This window comes from Oenanthe melanoleuca, chromosome 3 (genome assembly GCF_029582105.1).
Source record: "Oenanthe melanoleuca isolate GR-GAL-2019-014 chromosome 3, OMel1.0, whole genome shotgun sequence".
Taxonomy (NCBI): domain Eukaryota; kingdom Metazoa; phylum Chordata; class Aves; order Passeriformes; family Muscicapidae; genus Oenanthe; species Oenanthe melanoleuca.
The window spans coordinates 23295893-23323206 of NC_079336.1; the positions used below are offsets into that span (position 1 = coordinate 23295893).

Genomic DNA, 27314 nt, shown 5'->3' on the forward strand with positions numbered 1-27314 from the left:
TGGACAAAATGAGCTACCAAGAGGCTTTTTTGAATAAAGCATACAAAGCAAGAAGAGAAATTGTTCTATAATACTCTGAGGCTATTTGGTTCACACATTTCAACAGGCAGACAAAACTAAATTTGATAAATCCCATTAAAAAGGCTATTCAACTTCAAATACCTAGAATTTGATCTTGATTTGAACTAAGAGAAATAATAATCCTATCCAAATGGGTTTCAAGCTTAAAACCTTGGCAAAAAATTTCCTGGGGTGTTTTCCACACTGCTAAAAAGGAACTAATAGAACCTTTTCAGTACAAGGGAAGCAACTTGTTTGTCTGATTTCTTCTTTAAATCAGTCAGAGCTTCCTAGGAATAATAAATTGAGCAAAATTATTTGTTGGGTTAGATACAAGAGAGTCCTTGCTGTGCCCTCTTCCCAAAAGACATTTGAGCAGTTGCCCGATGAGCCAGCTGGTAATGTTTAACACAGAAGTAAACAGAATTCTAGGTCTCTGTCATACATGGATCCTTTATCAAACATTTTACTTCTAGTGCTCAAGGCAGTTCAAGCAAAATCAGCTTTAACTGTAAATGATATAGTATCCCCAGAGTGCTTATAGGCCTCCTGGGTAGCTGAAACAATTCACTAAATCAAAATATGCCGCTAAAAGTTTATCCATCTTTTTCTTCTAAAAAAATCCTATGACTTTCTGTAGGATATAATTCTACACAAATAAAACTTTATTTCATAATTTAGATCTCTGCAATGCAATTTCCCTTCTTCCTCTAACTGAGCAGGGGAAGAAGCAGAAGAGGATAATTTCCTGGCTGAACTGAATTTCAAAATCAAGAGATGAATGGAGGACAGCTTACAAAACTGCACATTTAGCTCAGGGCTAAATATTGTAATGTAATTTCAATACAAATCAAACACACTGTCAACGTATTCTTTCACAAAAATTCAAATCATTATCTGGTACAAATAATGTTGTTTGGGCAAGTTAAAAAACACCTTCTATAAAACAAAAGAAAAAAAAACAAACCAGACTTCATAAAAAAAGAGTATATATTTGTATCACTACTCCTTTTGCAGTATGGTTCATCAATCTACATGCTAATGCCTACAGATTTATTGCACTAAAGTCAGCTCAAATCCTCTTTTCCTAATCACAAAGCCCTCAGTAGGAGTACCTGTGTGACATGCATACATATCTGCAAGAACAGCAGTGCCATAGTTGCCATTTTATGTAAAAGGGACAGAAGTGAAAATTCCCTTTTCAATTGATGAGTTCAGGAATGAAGGTTCTCTTTCAAATAGGGTAAATACATTAAATTTGCCACAAAAATAGTATTTTTTTTATCTGAGCTTGGTCTTCTCTCATAAACTTTTCAAAAGACACACAAACAGCTTGAGAAATATTATAGTTAACTCTGAATTTGATACTCAATCAATTGCCTAAATACAGGCAGCTCCTACCATTTGAGACTCCTAAGATAGTGCTAGAAGAGAGTGGCACAAAATATTTGGGAGGCATTGTCTTGTACTGTGAGCAAGACAAAATACCTTACAGCATAAAAATCTCATACCTTTTGTGGTATATTAGTTAAATACCTGTTGACTGTTATAAGAATTTAGACACCCCGTGTCTCTGTACCCATTTACATACTGAATGTGTCTTAAAGTCAATCACACCTATAATGTTTCATCAATGTTTCAGTCAGCACTACTCCACAGCACTTTATAGTCTCATTTATTATTTTACATCAGTTCATCTGAAATCAGGATTAAACAAAATTTAACCTCTCAGTTTACTGTTGTGAGAACAGTACTGATCATTTTCTAGTGCCTGAAAATCCTTAAAAGGAAAGTGATAAACAGCAGGACTTTGAGATTAGTTTCGTGCCAGATTGCTGGGTACTTGAAAAAATCACAGATAAAATAAAACTTTGGAATTTAAATCAAATGGCAATAATTTGCATATAATTCTAAGGAAAAAGACTGAACACACTTCCTAGGTCAAAGAACTTACATGACAGCCACAAAAAATCAGGAATACTGTCACCATCCTTACTGGAAAAAGAAACTTAGTTTGTCTGTATGGGAAAAAATTGATCAAGAAGGATGAATATTAAATTCCAAAGAACTCTGGGTGCAATAGCAGAGGAAACCTCAGAAGTGTATCTTCAATGCATTTGCACACCTAAAGAACAAAAGTTCAGACAGTATTTGGAGGCATATCCCATCTGATAAGGATAAAATAAAAGTAAAAATAGTGGATGTATGGATAAGGCAAAGAGAACTGCACAGCACAATGCTTTTCACACAATGAAAAGCTTTTGGAAGAAATGAACAACATCAACAACAAAGGCATGAACACAAGACAGCTTGGGAAAGAGAAAGGGAGAAGTAAGCAAGGTCAGTTTGGCTGGGAAGAAACCAGAGATCAACAGTAATGGTCTAAAGACACTCAAGGACTGTGAACACTAAGTAAAAAAACTATTTAGGGTGCTGTAACTAAGTATAATGGAATTCAACTGCAAAAGGAAAATGTAGTTTGGTGTTAGGAAAACACCCTGAAAGGCCTGCAGACCTCTTGTGGTAGCTTCCTGGAGAAAATCTTCAAAGCACAACTATCTAAAGCATTACAAGACAAGTCTTCAAACTCTTTCCATAAAACACATTACATCTTAAAGAATAGAAATTGTTGTAACTATGCAGACATGTATCCATGTTTATTATTTCTGCATTTCATTGCACTTTCCTCCATTAGCTACTCCACCATCTGCCAAGGCCTTCATAACCCAGAGCCCCTTAGCTATGTATTTTACCTAAACACAATGTTCTCAAACACCACAGAGGAAAAAAGATCCATCAAGATCATTAAATAAAAAGTTGTAAATCCAGCTTCAAAAGTTCCCAGGCTTCAGGCTATTGGGAGATAGGATGATGTACCAAGGGAGTCTAACTTCCTGCTCACTGTTTAGATGTTCATCCTTATCATATCCTCTGCCTTTGGCAGCTGCTGCAGGCAGTGATGAGATCTTTTGTGTGAACTCTACAGCTGTCTCTGCAGCACAAGTCAGCATCAGGCACTGCTCCCATTCCACACTTGCAGGTCTCAGGGAAGGCATCATATGACTGTATCACAGCAGAGCAGAAATAGCTCCTCTAACAATAACAAGGCCACAGTATTACTGAGGAAAATGTACTTTCCTGGAATTGAGAGCAGCATTTCACAGCTGAATTATCAACCTTGACTATGAAAGTTTTCTGAGAAATGTGGCTGCAAGTTTATAACAACTTAAATCCCAGGCAAGCCATCCAGTAGCATGGAGGATTCTATGTATATGTGAAACTATTACACATTTTTATTCCAAAACTAATGTTGAAATAGCTCATCATTGCTATTACAGTAAGTACATCATGACAGATTTGGCCTTCAGTTGATCACTAAATATTAAACTCTAGGTAATACAGCTGTAATAATGTTCTATAATCTTTTAAAACATATATTGGAATGATCAGAAATTACTTATTATGTGAGGCTTTTGATACCTTATGAACTCCTTATCTACTTGTATCTGTAAAGTCAGTCTCACCAGTTATTTTTGTAAACTGCTTATTTTTTCTCATTTCTTATTTTATTTTCTTCTACGTCTTGTAAAGACAAGGCAAATTGTTCCAAATTTTCATGAGTGAAACTAGATGAAATACTCTAAAATCATCCAGATTTTCCAGCTGCATGGTTCATAGTTCAAAATTGACAAATGGGTGGGTTTTTAAAATTTCTGTCAGCAGACTAATAACCTCTCACCTCTATTAACCACAAGTGATCACTGCATAGTTTCTGATAATTTATTTTTTCCCTTAAATTGAGTTTTTCACCAGCACACACAAAGCATCCTTTGGAATAAAAAATGGCTTTGTGAACACACAATTAGGCTGCTGAGTGCTTCCAGAGCCAGCAATCACTCCAACTGCTTCTTTCTGATTAATAATGTTCATGAAAATGAGCTCAATTTGAGATTCAAATATTGATTTTATCCTTGCACTTATTTATCAGTGCTTTTCTCTTGATTAGACAGTTCATAATTTCAGGTTCTAAATTATATTTTTATTGAAAAAAATGTATTTTCATTACATATGCTTCTCACTTTCAGGCTTTTTTAGAGTTCCTTTAATTGATCTTTTTTGTATGTATCAGAATATAAAGAGAGGTGGCAATTAAAGGCAAAAGAACAAAGATAATCTAAACAAATAAAAATAACACTTAAGAAATTACTGAAAATAAATCATGTTTATGTTCACTTCCCCAAATTAGAGTTAACAATCTTACTGGATAACATCATGTAGAACAATTATGTTCTGGTAAGACTGAAAATATTAAATAAGAATTGTTTTCAATTTTTCTGAAGTAAAATTAACACTAATTATTAGAACAATCTAGTCGGCCCACAAACAACAAACTGAATTTTATTAGATGTTTTACTCTAAAATCAGTTTCATACAGTAATATAAATGCATACCTAAAACCTTTCTCAGAAGAAGAAACATTTTGTTGACCAATTATACTGTTCCAAGAAAATTAATAACAGATCGGCAAACTGGAAAGACTTTAGAGAAGAACATAAAAATGTGTTTGGGAACAGAAAAGACTGGCTTTGCAGAAAAAGCTGTTCATGCAAAAGCCATTTGATTAAACAAGATTGACCATACAACTACCTGTAAGCCTATGGTGCTGTCTGAATTAAAAGCTTGTTTCTCAGAGTTCCCTGGGACATAAAATTAAAAAGATTCAGAGAAGCAAAATTTCCCCAAACAAAAAAAAAAATCACAGCACAAAATGTGCTGGTTGTATTAGCAAATAAAAAAGAAAAACAGAAAGAAAAAGACAAGAGAGAGGAATCTGTTTTCCTGCACCTAAAGGGTCTCCCACCATTCACAGCTAAAAGGTCGCCAGAAATGCACCCAAGAATCTACTGTAAGGAAAAATAATGTACTGGCCAAAGGTGCAGATGATCCAACTGGTTTGCAATTATGTCCTTACAAAGAACAAGTGCAAAAACTACAACTGATATTTCAGAAGCATTCTTTAGTTAATAAGCTATAGGATTTAGCTGCAAGCACTTCAAATAATAGTTCTTCAGCAAAGTGATACAATTTCTCCTGTAGTGGAGCTTTCTGATTCTCATTCTGAGATACTCTGGTTAATCTTTCTTATGTTGAGAGAATGCCCATTTATGCACATTATGACTCACTCACAGGAAAAATATAAGCCATAACTCCTAGATTACAAAGTTACAGTAGGTCTACAGTATCAATTTATTTCTCCTTCATTATTCATGCTGTTACAGATTACACTGCTTATGGGAAGATAAATAACCTTGAAGTGGAAACCTCTTCATTAAAATATGAAAGAGTCATAACAAATTGTTTCTAAAACAATCCTGTTGTAGCTGACCAGATGCTTCAGAAATGAAGCCGTAATCTCTTTGTTAAGAGAGAAAAGAAACTGACATTTTCCCTGTCAATATCCAGTCCATTCTGCCTTCATTAAAGCTTAAATGGTATCTCTTTACTCTTCAAAATACCAGACTTAGCTGGATTAAATACACCTCTGCTATGTTTATCAATAGTGCCAATCTATTTCCAGAAATCAGCACGGACAGACTGTGATGGACACCTTTCCCCATGCAAGTCAGTGTTCAGACAGTTAGGTATACCTGTCTTTTCTAGGAGATCAAAACTGCTTTCCACAAGCTTAATCACCACCAATTATCAACTGAAAATATATTCTGATTAAATACACTTCCCCATCTTAGAATACTTTAAAATCTGTATTTTCAGGATTGTCTAAAATCAAAATGCAATATTTTAAAGCACTGATAGTTTCAATTCAGACTGTCTTCTCTAACCCTGGTTCAAAAAAACCCTGTATTTAATTGCTATCAAAAGCTGCTTAAGAGCAAAAGTATAAAAACAGTTTATATCACAGGGAAAATGAGGAATTTGCTTGTGGGACTGATGACAAATTGATGTATGCACTGCTCACCTGGACCATCAGGGTTACCGTGCTCCGCTTTAAATATAACAAGTCCCATATTTTAAAACAGGTAAATTTTCAATTTTTAGAAATGATTACATTTTTTGTTTTCAGCATCTATTTTCTCCCTGTTAAACTAAATCTGTTGACAAATGGAATTACCACAGTCAAATGAACCAGTCTGGTACCAAAAAATATCTAATTTTTTAAAAATTTACATGCATATCTATTTTCACGGACTTCTTGAGGTAGCCTACAAGAAATTATATGGACCAAGGATCAAGCCCTAAAACAAAATAGATTGGATTTCAGGTGACCCAAAGGGCTTTCTAGTGAACATATTCATAAGGAGTAAAGACTGAAGTTGGTAACATAACTGCTGCAAAGTAATGCAAAGACCAACAGGAGCACTTATAGCCTGTTCTCTGCTTTACAACAGTACCCAAATCTAACATTTACAGTATTTTACCTTGAAACAAAAAGAATATGATTCACATACTCATACAATAGTTACATGCAGATAGTGCTTAAAAAGACATTCACAGTTTCAAAGAATGGAGACAAAACAATCTAAATTTCAGCAATCTGGTATCAGAGTTCCATTAATCTGGTTCCAGAGTTTTCTCCTGTTAGTTTTACATTTACAATAGATGACTAAGGTTTTAGTACTCACAGGCTTACCATCTGGACCAGGCAGACCAGGATAGCCATGATTCCCAGGCTGCCCAGCGTCACCCTATGGAGAAGCAACATGTGAACATGCAAAACATATAAGCATCTTAAAACTGTAAGAGTATTTTAAAATTAGCACAAAGCAACCTTAATCCTAACACATTTCACAAAACAGTCTCAACAAGTCCAGAGACCTACTATTGAGGAGCAATTCCTGCAGTGAAAAAGAACTGATTTTAGGGGGCAAAATTCTCACCAATTTCTCCCCAACTTTTTGTGCAGTACTTGGTTACAGCACAAATTTGCCCCACCAACTTAAAAGCTTTCTAGTCTTTTAGCATTTTAATGAACAGAAATAGAAACACTTTCTATCAAATACATTAAACAATCTTTTATAAAACTTTATTAATGAAGTAGTTATTTTCTGAAGAAATCTCTCACTTGCTTTAGCTAAGCCTAATTCTTAACATAAAAGCACTAAAAAGGCAAGAGCCAAAACTAAAACCTGCAAAATAATTAAGTACTCTCCACACATGAATTGCTGTCGAAAAAGATATTTTTCAGATTTCCTCCCTTGCAATTATTTTGATAATCACTGTTACAATCAGATTAAAGTAAAAGAAAGGTTTCTTGCCAAGACTTCATGTTTATGGTGAGAAAGCAGGAACTTGACATCCTACTCAATATATATCCCCCAAAAGTATTGACTTTCTCTGTTTATTTTACTAACAGGTTTGATCTGAACTCAGCAAAATCCAATAAGACTTGATCTCTAAACCACTTTACTTCTGCAGGGGTGTTAAGTGGGTACTTATTTCTTCAGCATGAACCATCAACAGACCTGTGGGTCAGTTACAGCTACAGAATTGTTATAAATAGGGAGGACATGAGGAAGGAAACAGGAAACTAGCTTTCAATGTGAGTGTGAAAAAAGGTAATTTCACATATAAACCACAGAAGTGTAGTGCTGAACTACGGGGAAGAGAATATGGAATAATGTCTTTTTTGAAAAGCACAACAGTTATCATTTGCTGAATTAACAATAAGTTACCCAGAAGATTGTTGTCCAAATAAAAAAATCCAGGTTTGGGATTTGAGCAAAAATAAATTTGATTTCAAATATACCATTTAACAGGGAAAATTTTAACTTGAAAAACTTAAAATATCAGCTACTTGTATTGTGAAATTGCTTTGATTTAATTCAATTTATTGTGCTTCATTAATATCACAAACACAAAAATTAGGTTTAATTCATATGGTTCTAGAGTTCAGTACTCAAAAGTTAATAAATACTATACTGAGATAAACTACTCAACCATTAATTGGCTTCTTCACTTTCTGCAGCCTTTTGTTAGGCACAATCTTGGCACCTGTATTATTCAACTATCCCCAAACAAATACTACAGTGCATTGTAGTTGAAAAATTGCATGTAAGGCAACAGGTGTAGGTATCTGAGTCCTGAATTTTCATATTCCTTCATACTTTACAGGAAGTGGTTTTCAATTCTTTTAACTTCATTCTCCCTCCTTTTTTTCTCTAATATGGTAAAAATAGAATAAAAACAAAGTAGACCACAGAAATTCTATTACATGAAACAATAATAATGATCTCTATGTTGCAGATTTCAATTCCCTGATCAAAAACATTTTCCACTGTATCAAAAAGCCCCTTGATTTGAGGTAGCTACAGCATACTGTAACCTCTTTTATGATGACAGCAGAGAAGGTTTTTATTCATTTTCTTAATGGAAGACAAGTGATTTGGGGTTTTCTTGTCTGCTCTTATAAATAATTCTGTAAACACTGCTTAGCACAGTTATTGAGAAAGGTACTAAAGCAAATACTGGGGATCTGAGTTTGCCATGTAAGACTTCTGCAACTCAAGTCTAGGTCTCATTTAGTTCTTCATCAACACAGAAAGGTCATAAGCACAGCTAATGTGCAACTCTTCCAGTAAGCATCTAGCTCATTCTTTTACAAAGAAGGAAGTAACCCTCCTCCATTAAAAGACTTTTGTTAGAAAATAATTTCATCCTCAAACAATTAACTGTGTAACATCACTTGCTGAAGAGTAGCAGGCAAACACAGGTCATATACTCTCAACAAGACAGGACAGAGACTTACTTTGGGGCCTGGAGGTCCTTGCTTTCCTGGTGGGCATATGCAGGGGGCAGGTGTTGAGCCTACATCACTGGGACCATTCATGCACTAGCAAGAGTGGAAACAGCCATCAGCACATAGCAAAAGGCAGCCAACAAACACATTGGAATACTATGTGAAGCTGACTTTCCTCAGGCTGCCTTTCACTTACATCTTGACATTCACTCCCTTATTCAGCTGGAACTTCTTCTTATCTGAATATTGCCCTCCAAATAACTTCCATGCACAAAATCATTTTATTCAGAATAAAAAGAAAAAAAATAAGTACGAATATTGGGCTGATACCTGTTACTTTGCTTGCTCACAAATATTTTGCCATATAGTTTGATGATTTTAAATCTTGCAACATGAAAAATGCTTCTCCTAGCTATCTATATTCATACTTTAAAGTGTGATCAATTCTCAAATACAACAATTTAATTAAAAATGTGTAAAATGATGTAATACAAAATATGTATAGCATAATAATCCCAACCATTGGCATGCTATTGTGCAGCAAGCCTGAAAAGAAGACAAACCCCAATTCTCCTACCTCCTAGGCATGTGTTCCAACTATGAAGCTACTTGAGGGGAGGCAGGACACAGCTGCTACCACTGACTCCTAGAGGTCACTAGTCCTGGTCCCAAGGGTGTCCATCCTACAAAGACCATTAGGTGACCTCCTCCAAACCATGATTCTTGCAGCACTAAACACTAAACCTTGGCAGATAACATAACCCGCTAGAATTTCTTTTTTTTGTGATATTTACCTCTCACCATCAAGCCTCACATGAAATCTCAGTGCTTTACTTAGGCAGGCAAGGGGAGAGCTACTAAATCAAATCTGTTACTGGTACATCTGTACTAAATCTTTATATTGACATTACATTCAGTAAATTCTTTTTCACTCGTCCACCCTAACCCAACAAGTTCTTAAACCTATGGAAAGGCAAAAATCTAAGAATCCAAGCTGAAAAAGGAAGATTTTGTATTTATTATCTAAAACTTTCCATATATTTTACTCATATTTTCTAGAACAACAACACTTTTTAAGATGTTTCTTGAACGGAATTCTTTCTCAGGGTGAAATGATGGATCAAAACCAAACCCATGTTTCCTTTGCAATGGTACAAGTTGGGAATTACAGCAAGGTTAGGGAAGTTGTCATACTATGTCTTCAGATAAGCTCCTGTTCAGGGAGCTCCCAATAGCACAATGCAGGTGACAGGTACCTGACTATGCATACCCCCCATCCCCTGAAAATAGCAGCAACTGAATTGAACTGGGGGAAAACATCAGGCCATTTATTCTAATAAACATGTGTTTTTTCATAAAAAATTATTTTTAATTTGTCTACTGACTAGAGTTCAAGCAAGGGAAGTCCAGCACTCTTAAGCTTAGCAAATCTCTGTCCCTTTTGAAAATGAAGTGTATATTACCTAAAATATTAAGAAGCTTATAAAAAGTCAAATACTACCTTAAACTGAGTTTGAGTAGTTTAGGATCAAGCCTACCTCTCCATTCTGAAACAAGAAGAAACACAGTTTAAGAGTACAGCAATATTTGCAAAAAGAAAATCCATTCATTTGGAAACACTATCAAAACTTCTGAGCTGTAACATTCAAGAAATTATGATTCAAATTTTAGACTTTCTGAGACTTATGTGCAGCTGCTATTAATACCTATGAAATTAATTTAGTTAACTGTGTTTAAGGATCTGTCAATGGGAGTTATCTGTAGCAATTTTTAAAAGATAATGACAGATATAATACTAAACCATGTCAGTATTTACGCACTAAATGTTTAGATTTGAGTCAAACCTTTTACCAGAAGTAACTTCTCATCAAAAATACTCTCTGCTTGTTCATTCATGTCAGAGAATGTACCAAAATATTTCTGAAATCTCTGCTCTCTGCCTGAATGCAGCATCTGGGAAAACACAGAGCAGCACAGAGGCAAGTCTGGCTTTTTCTCACTTTCCTGTGACTGCATTAGAATCTGCTATCACTTGATTTTTGTTCCAGGATCTGCAATACCATAGAACAATCCAACTCCTAATACTTGAGCAGAGCAACCATGAAATTGTTTGTCTTAATAGTTTAGTAGCCACTATGAGCTTCACTGTCCACAGGAGTATTCTACTGCACACAGTCACTGCAGATTTCATACACACTCTGTGGACAGAGAGCCTCCTCTGTATTCAATTTTCAGCTTAATTAAACCCTAGAGAAAGTTTTCATTTTCCACGGATCATAGAAGGAGCCTAAAATTACTATGCAGCTAGGTACCTCTGGGAAAGGAGATTAATTTGGGCTGTAATTAGTACATAAAGCCTCTGCTTATTTCAGGAACTGTGACACAACACTGACAGAATACAACCACAAACCACATATTCCTCCTTGAAGACCATCCAACATTTTTATTTTCTGAAGGAGTCCAGAATTTCATGGGCAAAGTCCAAATTTAGTTTTAAAAAACAGACAGTGAAACTAAAATGGCAAAAAGCAATCTTTTGGCTCCAGCTCCTTAATAATATGCAGAGAACATAAGATACGAAAGACTTTTTAGTGCTTTCTTTCTTATTGCAAAATATTTTTCATTTGATTACTTTTAATATCCTACTTTTAATTTGTAAAGAGCAAAAAGATAAGTGGTGCAGTTAAATAGTCATATATTCTATTTTCTTCAAGATTTAAAGCTAATTTTACAAAAGTGTTCCTGCACCCGCTAGCTCTTGACACACACAGAGTCAGAGCTCAGAACAGCTAATAATCCATACACCTACTTGCTGCTTGATTGAAAGTTGAAAAAGCCCTGATAAGGATGCAGTAGACACACTGGCCCAAAAGAAAAAGAAGAAAAACAGACTAGTTGGCAATACATGCCAGTCTGACAAAAAAGAAAATCTGAATGCTGGATATTCAATGGTTCTATTGTCAAACCAGCAAAATCATTTACTAAATCAAATCACAACATGAGGAGTGTGTGTCTACTCAGTAAGACACTGGCAGCTGATAATCTTTAGCTCAGTTTGTTTTAACCACCAAACAAAGAGTATTTGAATCTCTATGTTTAAATCAACCTCTTGCTTATGCTTTGAGATGGGAACTGAATGCTTAGATCCTGTTCTGTCAGTCATGACTGGCTTCCAAATCTGTTTGTACATGTTTTACATTTCAACGCATAATTAACTGCAAGAGGTCTAAGAGGGCCAAGGGGTCCCCATAAACTTGTTAATTGTGTACATGAACCATAAAGTCTTGATTTTATTTCTGTCTTGTACTTAATGTGCTTCTTGAAATCATGGAGACATTTCAGATAATGGGATATTTATCACAGACCTCAGCATGGATATTTCTAATGGGAGAAGGTGATTTAGAAATACAGGTCTGCTGGTTATGTACCAAAATTTCACAGATTAAATGACCTGACAAGTAGCAAGGAGTATCCTGCTATCAGATAAGTAATTGTCAGAAAATTTCAAAAGTCATATTTAGAGAATTTTATACTGAAAAAGCCTAAAAGTTTTATTATTCTATAATGCTTAAATTGAAATTTTAAGAGAGGATTCTGACATTCTTCTATACTCATATATATCAAATTTACACTATGAAATACCTAAACTGAAACAACTTGTAAAAAACCTTTGTGAGAAAATAAGGCTGAAAACAGACAAGCTCCGTGTCACTTGATATTGCACAGGTAACAAGCATGTGTGCGCACTAGCTCAATCAAAGTAGTATAATTTATTTTAAAACTTTATTAAGACAGCTTTAAACAGTGATTTTTTTAAAACTGCCAAGTAGACCTCAAAAGTTCATCTATCATACTCACAAATCCTGGGATCTCACAGACTGTTTCTCGATTATTTTGCTCTGGGTCACAGTAAATTCGCAGTTTTTGTATATCAAACTGTAATTCAAGACATAAAAGACTCTTAGAGGTGCATTCACTACAGTTAAAAATCAATTAAATATACAGAAATATTTTTAGGCTACTCACAATTATTAATATGTGCAACCAATTAAATGTACTATAACAGAATTATTTAAATAAAAATAATAAATCCAAGAATTAAAAAAAAAAACAAAAACAAAAACAAACAAACAAAAAAACCCTGAAATTACCATCCATATTCCCTGAGAATTAATCCAAACACATGCAGCACAAACTACACTGGCTGCCAATATCACTGGGGAAACAAGTTAATAGCACAGGCAAGCCCAATCTCTTTCTCTTTACCTTAACAGACCTGGGAAGATGCTTCTACACAGACCTGCTCATATTAGATGTAGGATTAGTAAATTCTGGTGAAGCATCTGAGGTGAGGCATCCCTAATGCTTAGTGTTTAGTATACAATATAAATCTTTAAAAAGCATTGAATAAAAACATTGCCATCAGGTAAACAGAAGTTTTTTCCATTGCTACATTCCAAAACAAAATCAAAACACTGTCAGTTTTTCTAGCATAAATGATCATGTCTGCAAAGCAAGGAGAAAGAAACTTGACCAAAATTTTCCTCTTTTACCAGCATCAGCCATGCACTGATGGGAGGACATCATATGCAAATGCCAAGCAGAAAAAATTCCCTACTTTGAGACAGTCTTTCACAAATTCAGGCAACCATGCTGCATCAATTTTGTCCTTGGAATAAGTGAGACCAGTTAAGCATCCATGATACAGAATACATCACTTGTGTTAAGTCCTCCTGACCATTTTTATTCTCCCTTAAGTATTTCAATTTTGTATTCTAAATTTTAATCTCCTCTAAGTTAGAAAAGGAAGCCCAAGAAAACAGAAGCCACCAATGCAATATTAACCTACAACAGAATTACTGAATTATTGTAGTTTTATCGTGTGCCTACCTGTACTGTTTCTTCCTTTCCAGAATACTTTCCTATTTGGGTTAGACCACTGATGTAAATACCTAAAACAGGATTTAATGGCTTTGTTTCAATTTCTTGGCCATCTATATACAAAGTTACAAAGTCTTCTGTTACTAAGAGACGAATTTGATGCCAGCCTTCATCAAACAATGTCTAAGAAAAACAAAGAAAACAGCATTGTTTAACACAAAATGCCTTCAATTTAAGTAATGAGAAAACTGTACTTTAACAATCAAACTGCTGTTAATGGTGGAGATGATCAAGGCTGCAGGTTGTACACACAAATAATTCTAAACTATAGAGGCAAATAAAGTATTGCCAAATAATATTTTAATTTAAAATACGACAATTGGTAATAATTAATCCCTATTGCAGAATTATTTTATAACTCACACTGATTTTTTTTTTAATTCTATGACCTTGAACATGCTCAAACCTGTAGCCAGAAGCCTATTTATCAACAGTGGTATAATCTCTCATACACTTCAGATCATCAATTGTGGTGGAAAAAAATTGGTACTTGTGATAAATTGATAAGTGATAAATAATCATAAAGGTTTATTTAAGAAAAATGTTCATTAAGAGTGTATTGATACTTATATTGTGTTTAGAGACAAAGAGGTCTAAAAAAGCCATGAAATAATTGTTCTCCAAAATAGCAAGGCAAGCATGGAGAAACAAAAACCAAACCAAAACAAACAAAAAAAAGCCCATGAAAGTCGTGTTTTCATGGTGAAGTTCATGGATACTTAGGACTGCATAAATAAGACTGATTTGTCTGTGCAGCTCCAATAAATAGATAAATACAAACTGATTACTGACTTGAAACTGAATTTCCTAACAATTTCCAGAAAATCAAGTTTAACATTTCTTAAAAAAATAAAAAAATACTTTGCTTCTAATGACAATTAAAAGATAGAAAAATTTTGGAAAGAAAAACCAAAAATTCTCCATTCAGTAGAAGAATAAAATACCTCTCCCTAGAAAAAGCTTAGTAGTTAAGACCTATTCCTTGAATAGAGTCCTTCCTTCACTGAGGACTTATATCTAAAATTCCTTCAGCCTGATTTGGAGCAGAGATTTAAATGCAGGCCTCTGGTTCCCAGAAAAGTTGAACCCACTTGGCCATGAAGTGCTCCAGCAGCAAATCCTTCCCTGTTTTTGTCTGCTGAATTAGCCCTCCCTGTTCACTTAAATAATACTCCCTGTGGCAGGAAGGGCAATCTCTGGGCTGCACATATTCCTGCTATAAATGCAAAAATAAGGTCATTCAATCTCATTCCTCTGTCTCATCTGCAGCTGAGACTCTTTTCTACCAGAGTGGAATACTTCACTAGAAATTACTGAAGAAAGACTGGAACACAACCTTCAGATTGTACTAGAAAACAATAAAACTGGTTTGCTCCAAGAGGGGAATAGTGGAGTAATGTGTACTAAAAGAAGTATTCCAGCATGAGAGTGACATTCTACTTACCTTTACATGAGGTGCAGCAAACTTAATAACTTGTGTGCCATTTATTAAACTTGTTGTAGTGAATGATAATGTTTTCTCTTCTCCATTAACAGTGACTGCTATCTGTGGTCTCTTATCTAGACTCAGGATTCTCCACAAATCCCATGTCTTTTTTACTTTAAATCTTTGAGTGGAAACAAACACATAGGATGGAGGGAGACCTTCTGGAAACACATTCCTAAATAAGGGGGAAGGGTGGAAAAAAACCAGGACAATAATTGAACATTCATATATATTCATATATTCATATAAATCTTAAAATAAGTCCTTCTTGCTTAAAGAAACAACAAAAAAAAATCTTACTGATTATAGAAACATATTTATAAAATTCAATACCTTGTTAATTCTGAGAGGTCAACATGTGAGGTTACTTCATAAGCTTTTGCATTAGTGGTTGATATTTGAATTCTCTTTTTAACCTTTTTCTTCACACCTAATCCTACAAGAATGTCAAATCCTTTTTCATCTCTAGCTGCCACTGGAATTCTTGTCGGACAAACAGATTCTGCAAATAATAAAAGTAATATATGCAAAGGACAATCCAAAATATGACTTAAAACTTCCAAGAAAAGTAGCCTCCCACCCAACTAATTTTTTATCTGCCTTTCAAGAAATAAAAAGAGAACTGAGAACTGTCAGTTAAGTACAAGATGAGAGAAGTGGTATGCAGGATCCTTAGGGACTTAAAGCAAGAATATTAACATGTCATATTTTACTTCAATTACATTCACACACTATTTTGAATTGTCACCAATTGTAGTTAGAGGGTATTACAACATCTGGCTAATAAATATATTGAATTTCATTTCTAAAATTGCATGGTTCCAGAATTATATAAAATTATAGATTTAATTTCCAAAATGCACTAACAACTTGAATTCAGCATCCCTCCCAACTATAAAATCAGTTTGAAAATGGACAGTTAAAATTATCTCTGAAATATATTTTCATTTTATTTAATTCAAAATGGACTCTGAGCTGTTAAAATCTGCACTTAAAATCTGGTTGAAATTATTCTCACTGGAAAAAGTGTGGGATATATCTTCTGCATAAGTTAGCTGCATGTTATCTTGGATAATTATCTTTACACAAAAACAATGCACCTAAGTAGTCTCAAACAAAAAGAAAAAGAAAAAAAGAAAGGACAGTGAAACTTAAACACTGGGATAACAAATCAGTGAAACTAAAGTTTTCTGTTTTACTAAAATTAAGCTAAACTGTTTTTAATAAATGTCCTGATTAATTTCCCACTGTTTCTTCAGAAAAGCATCAGCTCATAGACAGTGAAGAGGTTAGGCATACATTCCAAAGAAGGGGTGGAGAGTTCTCCTTTCTCCATCTGGACCAGCCGTGGGCTGGAAAACTCCTGTCTCTGTGCCAGAGACTTATCAGCTCAAAGGTCTAGACAGGCTTCTTTTCATAACATGAGCAACACTGCATGACTCCCCTCTCTAACCAAGCCCAGGCAGTCAGAAGCTACCCCATCCTGGTGGGAGAGGCAGGATATATATGCTCTAAGAAAATTCCACTGATTTTCTGCACAACCTGTCTGTCGTGGGAAAGGACAATCCACCCTAAGGGACATGTCACACCAGCAAGAAGCCACATAAACTCCCCTTAGTTTTCTTTTCCTCCCCACAGCAAAATGACACCTGACTTCCAAATTAAAAATAAATTATCTGTCTGTTCTACAAAAAAGAATTGCAGGAGCTCTACCCACATTCTGGAAATTAAGATGCCTACTTCCTTAATACTTCCAAAAAAAATAAAAAAAATACCAAGTCAAACAAAACTTTTCTTCTCATTCTTCTCAAAACACTGATTTAAGCCAACATACTTATGCTATTAAGTATGAGTAATAGCAGGTTTTTTCAGGTTTCTTCAAGGGTGCATTGTTATCATGGAACTATTTTCTAAACTCATTCATTGCAAAGCTGGATAATGGACATATCACAATTAACAGAGACTACAGACAATCACACACTTATACACTGACAAGTACAGGGTCTCATCAGTTAGAATATTACAAATTTGGTGTAAAATCAAAAGCTAAAGGCAGAAATAGCAATACTTTATGTAAGAGGGCCACTATTATGGATCAGGGCCAGAATAACTGTTCCAAACCTATACCAACCAAACAAATTAGGCATGTGTAAAATTACACATTCAGAAACTTTTTTTTCTTTCCAGTGGCACATTGGTGAATCACATGAAAAATGCCCAGTCAGGTAGATCCTTTCTGGGTCTTCTGGATAATCTTCTGGCAGGACTATTTAGGTAACTGAGCCATTATACAGCATGCAGAAATCAGTGGCAAAATTACGAGCTGTCTTCCATTGAAAATGGGGTTGTATTTCCAGTCCATAGTATCAGTCCCTTCAACTCTAGCCTTTTCTGAAATCTTGCTGCCTTTTAGTGTTTTTTCATAGTTTTCAGATGCTTATTTTGCTTCCTTAACTTTATAATGTCCAATCCCAGTATGTGGGAGAAACTAACTTTTCTCTGCTTCCTCCATGCAAACTTCTGGGGTCTGCACTGGGTTTTCTTTCTAAATTTCTGACACAATTTCCTTTTTTTTTTTTTTTTTTTTTTTTTTGGTTTAATGTATTGATAATACAGAAACATTTGAGTCTTATAAATAATAAATATCAAATATTCCTTAAATATTTGGTTCAATTCTGACTGACAGGTTCAGGTTCTTTTCCCTTGATGTACTCTAAAGAGTCCCCAAAAGGCACACTACAGCCCACCACCTTCAAGCCTGTTCCTAAGAGCAATACTTGCTCCAAGAACCACCAAACTTCAGCCTCCATTGTCAGAAAGTAGATACTGTCCCTGTAGCCTTTTATCTATGTTGACTTAAAAATGGATTTTAAAACTCCATAGAGTAACAGCTAGTTTTTTTTTTTTAGACATTTACACAAAGATCATGAAGAGGGGAATTGCAAAATTTTCTGGCAGTTTCACGTGGTTGATCACAGCCAAACCATTGCTGCTCAGCCCTCATGGAACTTCCTCTCCTTCAGTCAAAGTGAATATAAACAACATGATAGCCACGAAAAATAAATCAATCAATAAATAAACCAATGCACAACACAGCTATAAAAATTCCAGTTTATCACTCTTGGAGTTCACCTGCTAAAGGTCAGAAATAAAGCTGCCAAGTGGCTTTGAATGCTCTGTGAGAGAAGCATCTAAACACTAAAACAAGGGAAGTGCACAAATAAGGGAGATGAAGCAAAGGGTCACTTCAAGTCAAAGTAGTCAACATTCACAGACTACTGCTGTGATTCATGTGAAATACCACAGATGAAATTTAAAGGATACTAGTTAAGTTGATGCTGAAAGCTGAAAATCCATCTTGATGAAATATAATGGCACTTCTTCTAAAACTTTAGTCAAAGAAAATATTGAGTTTATTTAGAGGAACTTCTCCCTGCATTAAGTTCTATTAAAGAATTTAGCTCCACTCAGCTGATTTAATTTTTGGACTGACCACCTTACTACATCAGCCACAAGGAATTACTATGATTTTCATTTAACGTAGCAAGAAATAAACACTAATATCCTCAACAAAAGTATCACCATATTTTTTCAATGAAGTTGATACTCAAAGTGAGAGCAAACACAATCTATTTTTCACTCTTACTAAATATAGAAATACAGTACAACTGAAATAGGACTTGCATCAATTCTTGATAATAAAACATGTACAAAATACCACTGACATGTAGAGTCTGAGTGATACATTTTAGGAGCAATTTTCTATCTTTTTTATATATAAAAGAAAGCCATTGTTTTACAAGATTTCAGAAACTCAATGCAGTAATGCTGTTAGCATTCTTAAGTCAGAGAGTCACTTTACAATGTTGATCTTGGCTAACTCTTCTATAAAATTCTTCTACGAAACACCATAACTGCTTGCTACAGCTCCAGACACCTACTCCACTCTCACGAGTCCCCACCTGGAGTGCTGCGTCCAGCTCTGGAGCCACAACATAAGAAGGATGTGGGCCTGCTGGAGAAAGTCCAGAGGAAGCCACAAAATTAACTAGAAGGCTGGAGCCTCTCCTGCGGAAAAAGGCTGAGAAAGTTGGGGCTGTTCAGCCTGGAGAAGAGAAGGGTGTGGGGGGACCCTAGGGCAGCCTTCCAGCACCTAAAGGAGCCTTACAAGAGAGCTGGAGAAGGACTTTCCACAAGGTCATGTAGTGACAGGATGAGAGGGAATGGCTTTAAACTGAAGGAGGGTAGCTTTGGATTAGATATCAGGAAGAAAGTCTTTACTGTCATGGCACTGGAGCAGGTACCCCAGAGCAGCTGCAGATGCCCCTTCCCTCAAAGTGTTCAAGGCCAGGTTGGATGGACTCTAAACAACCTGATCTAGTGGAAGGTGTCCCTGCCCACGGCAGGGGAGTTGGAACTAGATCATCTTTAAGGTCCCCTACAGTCCAAACCACTCTATGATTCTATGATTTTTGCCAGGAGACTTTCTGCTGGGTTTTTCAATACATGCTGCAAGTATGTATTCAGAAGAACTGCTGCAATGGCAGGCTGTCCTCTGGATTGTGCTGAGTATAAACTAGGAAGTCGATAAAGCAAACTCTATATTCTCGGCACTATGAGAATTGCTGAAATATTTCAGTGTATTCAAACTTTATCAATGAAAAATGTTAGGCTTAGGGCTAAAGGATTGAAATTAAACACATACTGCATTAAAACACTGTATCTTTCCCAAATATACCTCTTTGACAGAGAAAATAACATTTTGAGAGGAATCTCCAAAAACAGGAGCAAAAAGAAAGATCACAGTAAAGAGCATCAGATCCCTTAGGTTACATTAATTATGTATTTTGCTTGTGAAATTAAAAAATATGTATACAGAACTACATTTTGCATATCTAAAGTATTTTATAATCACTTACCTTCACAGAGTTTCTGTTTTATAACTTCTTTAATTCTTGATATTGCAATATAGTCTTCAACATAAAATACATAAGTTGATGAAGGTTTATTGGCAATAGCTTTAAGTTCATCCTCCTCAATTTCTGAGCCAACACCAATTGCAAACAAAGTGATCTTATTTTTCCTTGCTTCTGCTGCTACATCTTTGACTTCATCTTGGGACTTTCCATCAGTGAGAACAACTGCTATTTTTGTTAGAAATCGTGAAGATTTTGCAAAAAGATGGTCAAAGGCAAACTGAATAGCTCTTCCTGTTCTTGTATTTCCTCCCAGATAGTGTATGGACTCCATTTCCCTGATGAGGTTCTCAGTGGATTCATGAGATCCGAGGGGAATTTCAAGTACAGGGTAATCACTGTACTGGACAACTCCAACTTGAATAAACTTCGGCCCTATGTCAAAATTTCTTGTAATATTGACAAGCCAACTTTTAATTATTTCAAAGTTTTCTGGGCCAACACTGTAAGAGCCGTCCAAGATAAAAACTAAATCTGCTGGAGCAGTTCTGCAACCTAAAAAAAAAACAAAACCATATTTTAATGAACCCTTTAACTTTCTTCCTCCACAGTAAATGTTTTTCCTACCAATTAGCCTTTATATTAAAATCTATACTGACAAATACATTCCAGCTGAAAAAATTAGCAGAGTTCATCAGGGCAAACTTATGTGCAAGACTGTTTGTGTAAGCTACACAGACCCAATTTGGTATCTGAAAGCCACACCATTTTCTGGTTTTTACATTAGCACCAGTAACAATTATGAAAAATTCTGGAGTTCAGCTCCTTAGCTAACAATTGCATTCCATTCAACAAACAAAAAGAGATGAATATATATTGAGTCTTTTCATATCTGATCTGCAGAGATGATAAACATAAACTCTCCTTTTTGTTACAAAACCAAGAACACTGTGGAGGAAGGCTATAGCCTGAATACTACAGAATCCTTTTATAAATACATCTTAATTGACTTTGGACACTGCTACACGGCATTTACAGAACTAGTATTATAAAATCCTGTCTCAAGGTGGCATATTCTGATCTTTACAGAAGAAAAGTATTCAGTGAATGAGCTCAAACTCCAGAATATAGAATCACGTAAGCATTTAATAACTAGAGTGTAACTGCATGACAACTTAGGCATGGATTCAGCTCTCCTAGCTGTAGTCATAAACTAAGTTTTTAGACTAAATTGCCAACTACAGGCCATGGACAGACACAAGCATTTCCATAGGAAAGTCCTACCCATGCTACATTCCCTGCCACATGGAGGGAATAATCTAAAGAAGGGAATCGTCTTCCGTTGACCGTGAAAGAAGTTTTGATAACTGACACGTGAACTGCCAAGGACATGGCCAAAAGCAGGAGGGATTATTTTGATCTCATGGCACATGAAGTCATGGGGCTTACTATCCTTTTGTTTTCTGAAAGTCTGCAGCTCCACCACAGGAAGGAGAGCTTTGCCTTACCCTTAAATCTGCCTATGGACACCTCTGCTCAAGACAAGAGTTTACCTTCCTTGAAAGCAAGTGACCACAATCTGATGGAGAAATGCTTTTGCAATGCAGGTGGTGGTGAAGAGAAAAGACACTGGGAGAAGGAACAAAAGGCATTACTCAGTGATCCAGGGATATGAATCACAGAGTAATTTCAGTTGGGAGGGACTCACTATCATTAGACTCTGCTAAAAGCAGAGTATTCATTTTGATGGATACTCCTAGAGCAGGTAGAATGAAAATATGAAGTCTTGCTAAAGACCAAAAGGAATTTTATGGGGTTTGTTGCAAAACACTGAAAATTGTGGATTGAGAGCAAAACTGGAGGAAAAATATCTACCCTGGAAGTATCACTGCAGCTAGAGGCAAGTCTTCTACACTCTTTTTATTCACTTTGTCTTTAAGTAATCTACTTTGCTTTAATGTTTTCTTTCCTACAAACCAGATTTAGAGTATAAAAATGGTCTGGTGGGGTTTGAGATGCTAATTTTGAAGAATGTGCAAGAAGGTATGTCCCAGAACTGGTATTAGCGTCCTCTAACATAACCTTTATTCTTCTTTATTTATTTTCTCACATAACACAAGCTATTCAGAACATGACTTCTGAAGCAATGAAGATACAAATACTCAAGACTCAATTTTAAATCAAGACTGGAGCTTTAGAGTTTCATCTGCCTCCTTGGGCATTTCTAAGACACAAATAAAAACATTTCCTTCCTAATGAAGAAATAAGATATTTAAGCTATATTTTCCTATACTGTCAGATTTTCAGCAGGAAAATTATACTGGAATAAAATCACCATCAACAGAAGGGTACATGTGAACATCAACATGGATACAAAAAATCTGAGGCATGCTTTGAAGTTGCACTTATCTGAAATGCAAAAAATTAAGACCTACTTGCTCTTGTTTCGCCATCTTCAGCTGAGATATAATCATGAAGTAGCAGAACAAACAGCATCTGAAAAAATGTTACAATCTGTGCCATGTGTATTTTATTCTCAAGGTCTCGACACAAAACTAGATGGGGAAAAATGAAAAAAAAAAAATAGTGTTATTATAATAGAAAAAACGCCCAAGCTTCTGCAGTTTAAAAACTCTGTCTGAGGAAAAGAACCAAATCTAAGACCAGATGTGACCACCCTGCAATGAACCATTGACTCAAAAGTGTCAGTAATGCATGTAATCCCAAATCTGAGATTCTAAACTCAACAGCACTCACCAGCCTTTTTGCAGAAGCTCAGTTTTCAGCAAGGTGCATTTATACACTTCTCTGGCTAGGCACATTCACAAGTAGGTTATATTCCTAGTCACATTTGTCCAAACACTATCCCACTATCCCACCCTGAAGCCATTATCAAAAGGCATTACCAAAAGATCTAAAATATGGCAAGTGTTTATGTACCAGCTACTGGTGGGGAGGTGCTACTTCAGTCTCAACCCACACATCTGGATACTTCAGGCAGTCTGGGACAATTCCCACTTCTCTACCCCAGGACTGAGACTGAGACCAGCAGTCAGGATCTCAGCAAGCCCCAGCCCTTCCCCAGCAGAGCCAAGCCCTGCAGACAGTGTACTGTAACACCCAAGATTACATCAATTACATACATCTTCAACTTTTTTTTATTTCCCGTCTGTTTATGTCTCCTTTTCTAGCATGGTTTATGAAATATAAGCCCCTGTCAAGCAAACATGCAATTTTGATCTCACATTGCTATTAAAAATATTATTTGACTAATTTATTTTAATTAAGAAATATTTATTCATTATGTTTATTGAAAAAATGAGTATCACACTGTTAAAAGATACATTTTTGGAGTACTGTATTAGGGAACCATTAATTACAAGACCATGAAAGAAAGTATACTGAATCTCTTTTTATTCTCTCATCTCATCCTTCAATATAAAATGCAATTTTCAGGATGAATTCCTTTCACTGCAGAGCAGTCAACTTCCAGGAAATGCTACTCCCACCTAATGTAATACTGCAAAGTTAATAAAGCAAAACCGTAATTATTCTCATATTAAATCTTCCCTTTGGATTAGAGATAATTGCAAGGTAGAGTCATATTTTATTATTCATATTACCTTGTGTCAGAATGGGTAAGAAATGAGATACACCTTGGGTCTTTGGGATAGAACATAAGATCCACCCTTCTAGTTCTGCTACACAAATACTGGGATATCACCTTCATTCAAACAGATTAAGTGGCAGGTTTTTAATTCCAGCTATTTGAAAAATGAACTATTTTAAATTATTAAACTGTGTATAAGTATTAGGCTTGTAAGACATGAAAAAACATTACCTTGGTAGAGGTAGAAAATTTACATAGATTATTTAGTTCGTTGGAGGTTTGTACACATGATCATTCTAAAATCTCTTCCAGCCTTTTCGTGGCAAGTGTTTATTGTAGGGTAACACATGTGTCTCACAGGACCCAATTAAACAATATCAAAGAATAACACATGAAATTAAATCTGTGGGAATTTGAAGTCACCTTTCAGCAGGTGACTGAAGGACAACTGCATGCTTTTAGAATATCAGAAAAATGTCAGCTTGTAACTGAAAAAAAAAAACCCAGATAGAATACAGTACAGAGAACTGATATACATATAAGAAAGGGAAAAAAAAAACCCTATAAAATCCTTTTGATTCCTCCCACCAACAAACCAAAAGAAATAAACAATTTATAAGGAATCGTTTTGAAAAAGAAGATTCAAGAAAATAGCACATTAACTAATGTGAAAATACTAATACTAATGTTGAAAAACATCACATCACAGCAAGATTTATTTTGGTGAAAACCGTACTCCAACTTATTAAAGGGAACCATTAAACAATTGTCCAAGCAAGCTTATCTGATTCACAGAACCAAACTGTATTCCCTTGACAGATCATCTTTTCCATTTGTAAGAATCCTCTATTTCAACAAAGCCTGTACTTGAGAACTTCATTTTAAGTATAAACCAAAATAAATGTTTAGTAGGCCAAAATGGACTTATTCATAGAAACCAAAATTAAAAGGATAAAACCAAAGCTTAAGCAACCAGATAATGAGGATTCCAATGCTCAATTTACTAGAAAGTAAATAATATTATAGCACTGCACTTTCAACAGTCAAAAGAGATGCCAAACCAACAACTCCAGAGACTCAGCTGCTGTATTTTGTCAACACAGTAGTTATTGAAAAGGCAACAAGAGTGTACTTGAAACTTACAGAAATACTACCCAATCCACTAATGAACATTTTAAATAAAACTTTTGGCCTCTATCTTTTTCCAAATTATCCCTAGTAATTAGTTTGTGGTTTTAACAAAAGTAACCAGAAATACATACAGAACTGCTTTCCCACTTCTCAGTTACACTAAACCACTTTTAATATATGGAAGTTGATGTAGAAGAAATTCATACAGGGTTACTAAATAAATACACAGATGTTGCATCCAGCTCAATTAAAGGGTGGCAGACTGAGAGGGTATTAGTGGAGAAATAGCACATGTGTTACTGTATTTTTCAAGGCATCCGCATAGTTGTTTACTTTTTCCACTTTAAAAGGGACAAAGCCTCGCCACCAATCCCAGGCTTTGTAACTCCAGTGATGTTTAGGATGGCAGGAGCAAACCTTGGGCTATTTCCCAACTCTACAAAATTGTTTAAATTAAAGCCACAAGATTTAATGAGGCATTAACTGAGACAGGATACTGGGTTGGGTGGACCTTTAGTATGACTCATTATGGCCATTCTTTAAACTGTATGCTTTCCATCTTGGTATTTTATGTGCCAGTTTGATAGCAGAAGGGATGTTAGAGGGAATGGAAACAGTTCTCCAAGGAAAAACTGCCTATCTCAGGCAGAGGGAAAACAAACAGCTTATGTAAAGGCTTCTGCTCTGAGCTCCCAAAATGAAGGGCTGTAGAGTGATTTCTGTAGATTTCTGAGTGATTTGCATCAAGACTCAGGTAAATTTCTCTGTATCTGAGAGTACATAGAAGGTAAGGTCCTAGGAGTGCTACTAAACATCAGACCCTTGAACCAATGGGGGTAGTAGTGTAAGACCCTGTTCTCCACAGTAGAGGTCACAAAGAATTATTTCTGTCTTCACCAAAGGCAGAATAGAAAGGTGGTACAATAAAACCTGGCTGCATCAGCCCATACCCTCTGAGGGCATGGTCAGAGACAGGGGATAGCCTCCCCCATGCACACTCACTGTTGCTGTGCACAGGACGAAAACTCAATGAAGTTTGGAAACTGGTGACACAGCAGCTCAGCCTCATGCTGTCATTTTAACCAACTGGACAGTTCCTGCAACTTATTTCTTGCCTTCTTCTAGGCAGTGCAATTTTGCTGTGCAGGCAGCATTTGCACCAACAGGGCCACTGAACTCTGCTGAGTGGGAAGGGAAGGGAATGGAACTCAGGTTTCCTATACAGTGGAAATGTCATCCAGCCATTACTGAAACCAACAGCCTCTACTTGATTTCCAAAGGAATTCAAGACTGTCAGTGTGTTACAGATGGCAAAGGCATGCAATTCCTAGAACAGCTTTGCTGCACAGAAGTGCACAAAGGTTCAAATGGCATCTCCCCTGCATGCACAGCAGAATAATTTCACATCCAATTTACGTTTTCAGTAGAACATTTATGCATCTAAGCAGGTTAGGCAGTATTTCCACCTTGCATTTATGATGCCTAAAAGCAGCACCTTCTGTATCTCAAAGGGAACTTTACTGATGCAGTCTTTCCATAGTAATTTTTCCAGTGCCCAGGCAAATATATCATTTTATTATTTCCATGAATACTCTCTGAGGAAACTTTCCATTTAGAGCAATTTGGAATCTTATAGAATCAAAACAACTTGCCCTTCAGTGCAATTTTGTCACTATTCAAATTACTAGAGAGAGATTTCTTTTCTCTGAAAACTCATGCTTTACTGCTGCAGGAAGATTTTTTGCTGAATAACTACATTGAGAAGAAGAATTTCTTCCTTCACTTCTTCCCACTGCCAGTTACTGCCTAAGAAGAAAGTCAGGAAGGGTATGGTTTTAACCTTTTCCAGCATTCTGAGAAAATAACCAGACTAAAGGTTATATATATTATCTAGCTTTCCAAGTATAAGTTAACACTTCTCTCATATTGCATCACTACATAAACATCTCGTAATTCAACTAAGAGATCACTAAGTTTGGCATGCAAAGGGACAAGTGTGAAGACATTACAACAATAATGATTGAAAGGACATACAGCAGATTCTTTGCATTTTCAAAGTTTACCCAATACTACAGAAACTGTGCAGCAAGAAAAAGGAACCCTGAAAATCCTGATTAATATTCATTAAGTAACGTAGGAAAGTAATGAAATATTATATCACCACCTTTTTATATTTGCTCCCTTCATTTTCAGAATTAATCGGATTTGCAAATAAAATCTTAGGGCAATTTGCATTTAACTATTTGTTTCTATCTCTACCTAATACTACCAGTCCTATGCATTCAAAAAGTCTGTGAGGGTACTCTAAGTCAGTTTCTTTCATGAAGTAATTAATCTGAATCTGTATTTATTTCCACATGGATTTCAGTCCCATTCTGCATTCATGTTTCCATATTGTTCCAATTCGTTTGTTTT

General features: G+C 35.6%; 1 protein-coding gene across 1 annotated transcript in view; it reads right to left on the reverse strand.

Annotated features, from left to right (window-relative positions):
* Positions 1-27314, reverse strand: part of COL21A1 (collagen type XXI alpha 1 chain) — an 88752-nt gene that overhangs the window by 42884 nt on the left and 18554 nt on the right. Inside the window, exons 2-10 of the mRNA XM_056488623.1 lie at positions 22594-22713; positions 20162-20713; positions 15576-15744; positions 15201-15417; positions 13706-13879; positions 12674-12751; positions 10354-10362; positions 8825-8908; positions 6702-6764 (exon numbers count right to left, since the gene is read on the reverse strand). Of these exons, the coding sequence (XP_056344598.1) occupies positions 6702-6764; positions 8825-8908; positions 10354-10362; positions 12674-12751; positions 13706-13879; positions 15201-15417; positions 15576-15744; positions 20162-20713; positions 22594-22681 (1434 nt within the window). The 5' untranslated portion in view covers positions 22682-22713. The remainder of the gene's footprint in view (positions 1-6701; positions 6765-8824; positions 8909-10353; positions 10363-12673; positions 12752-13705; positions 13880-15200; positions 15418-15575; positions 15745-20161; positions 20714-22593; positions 22714-27314) is intronic.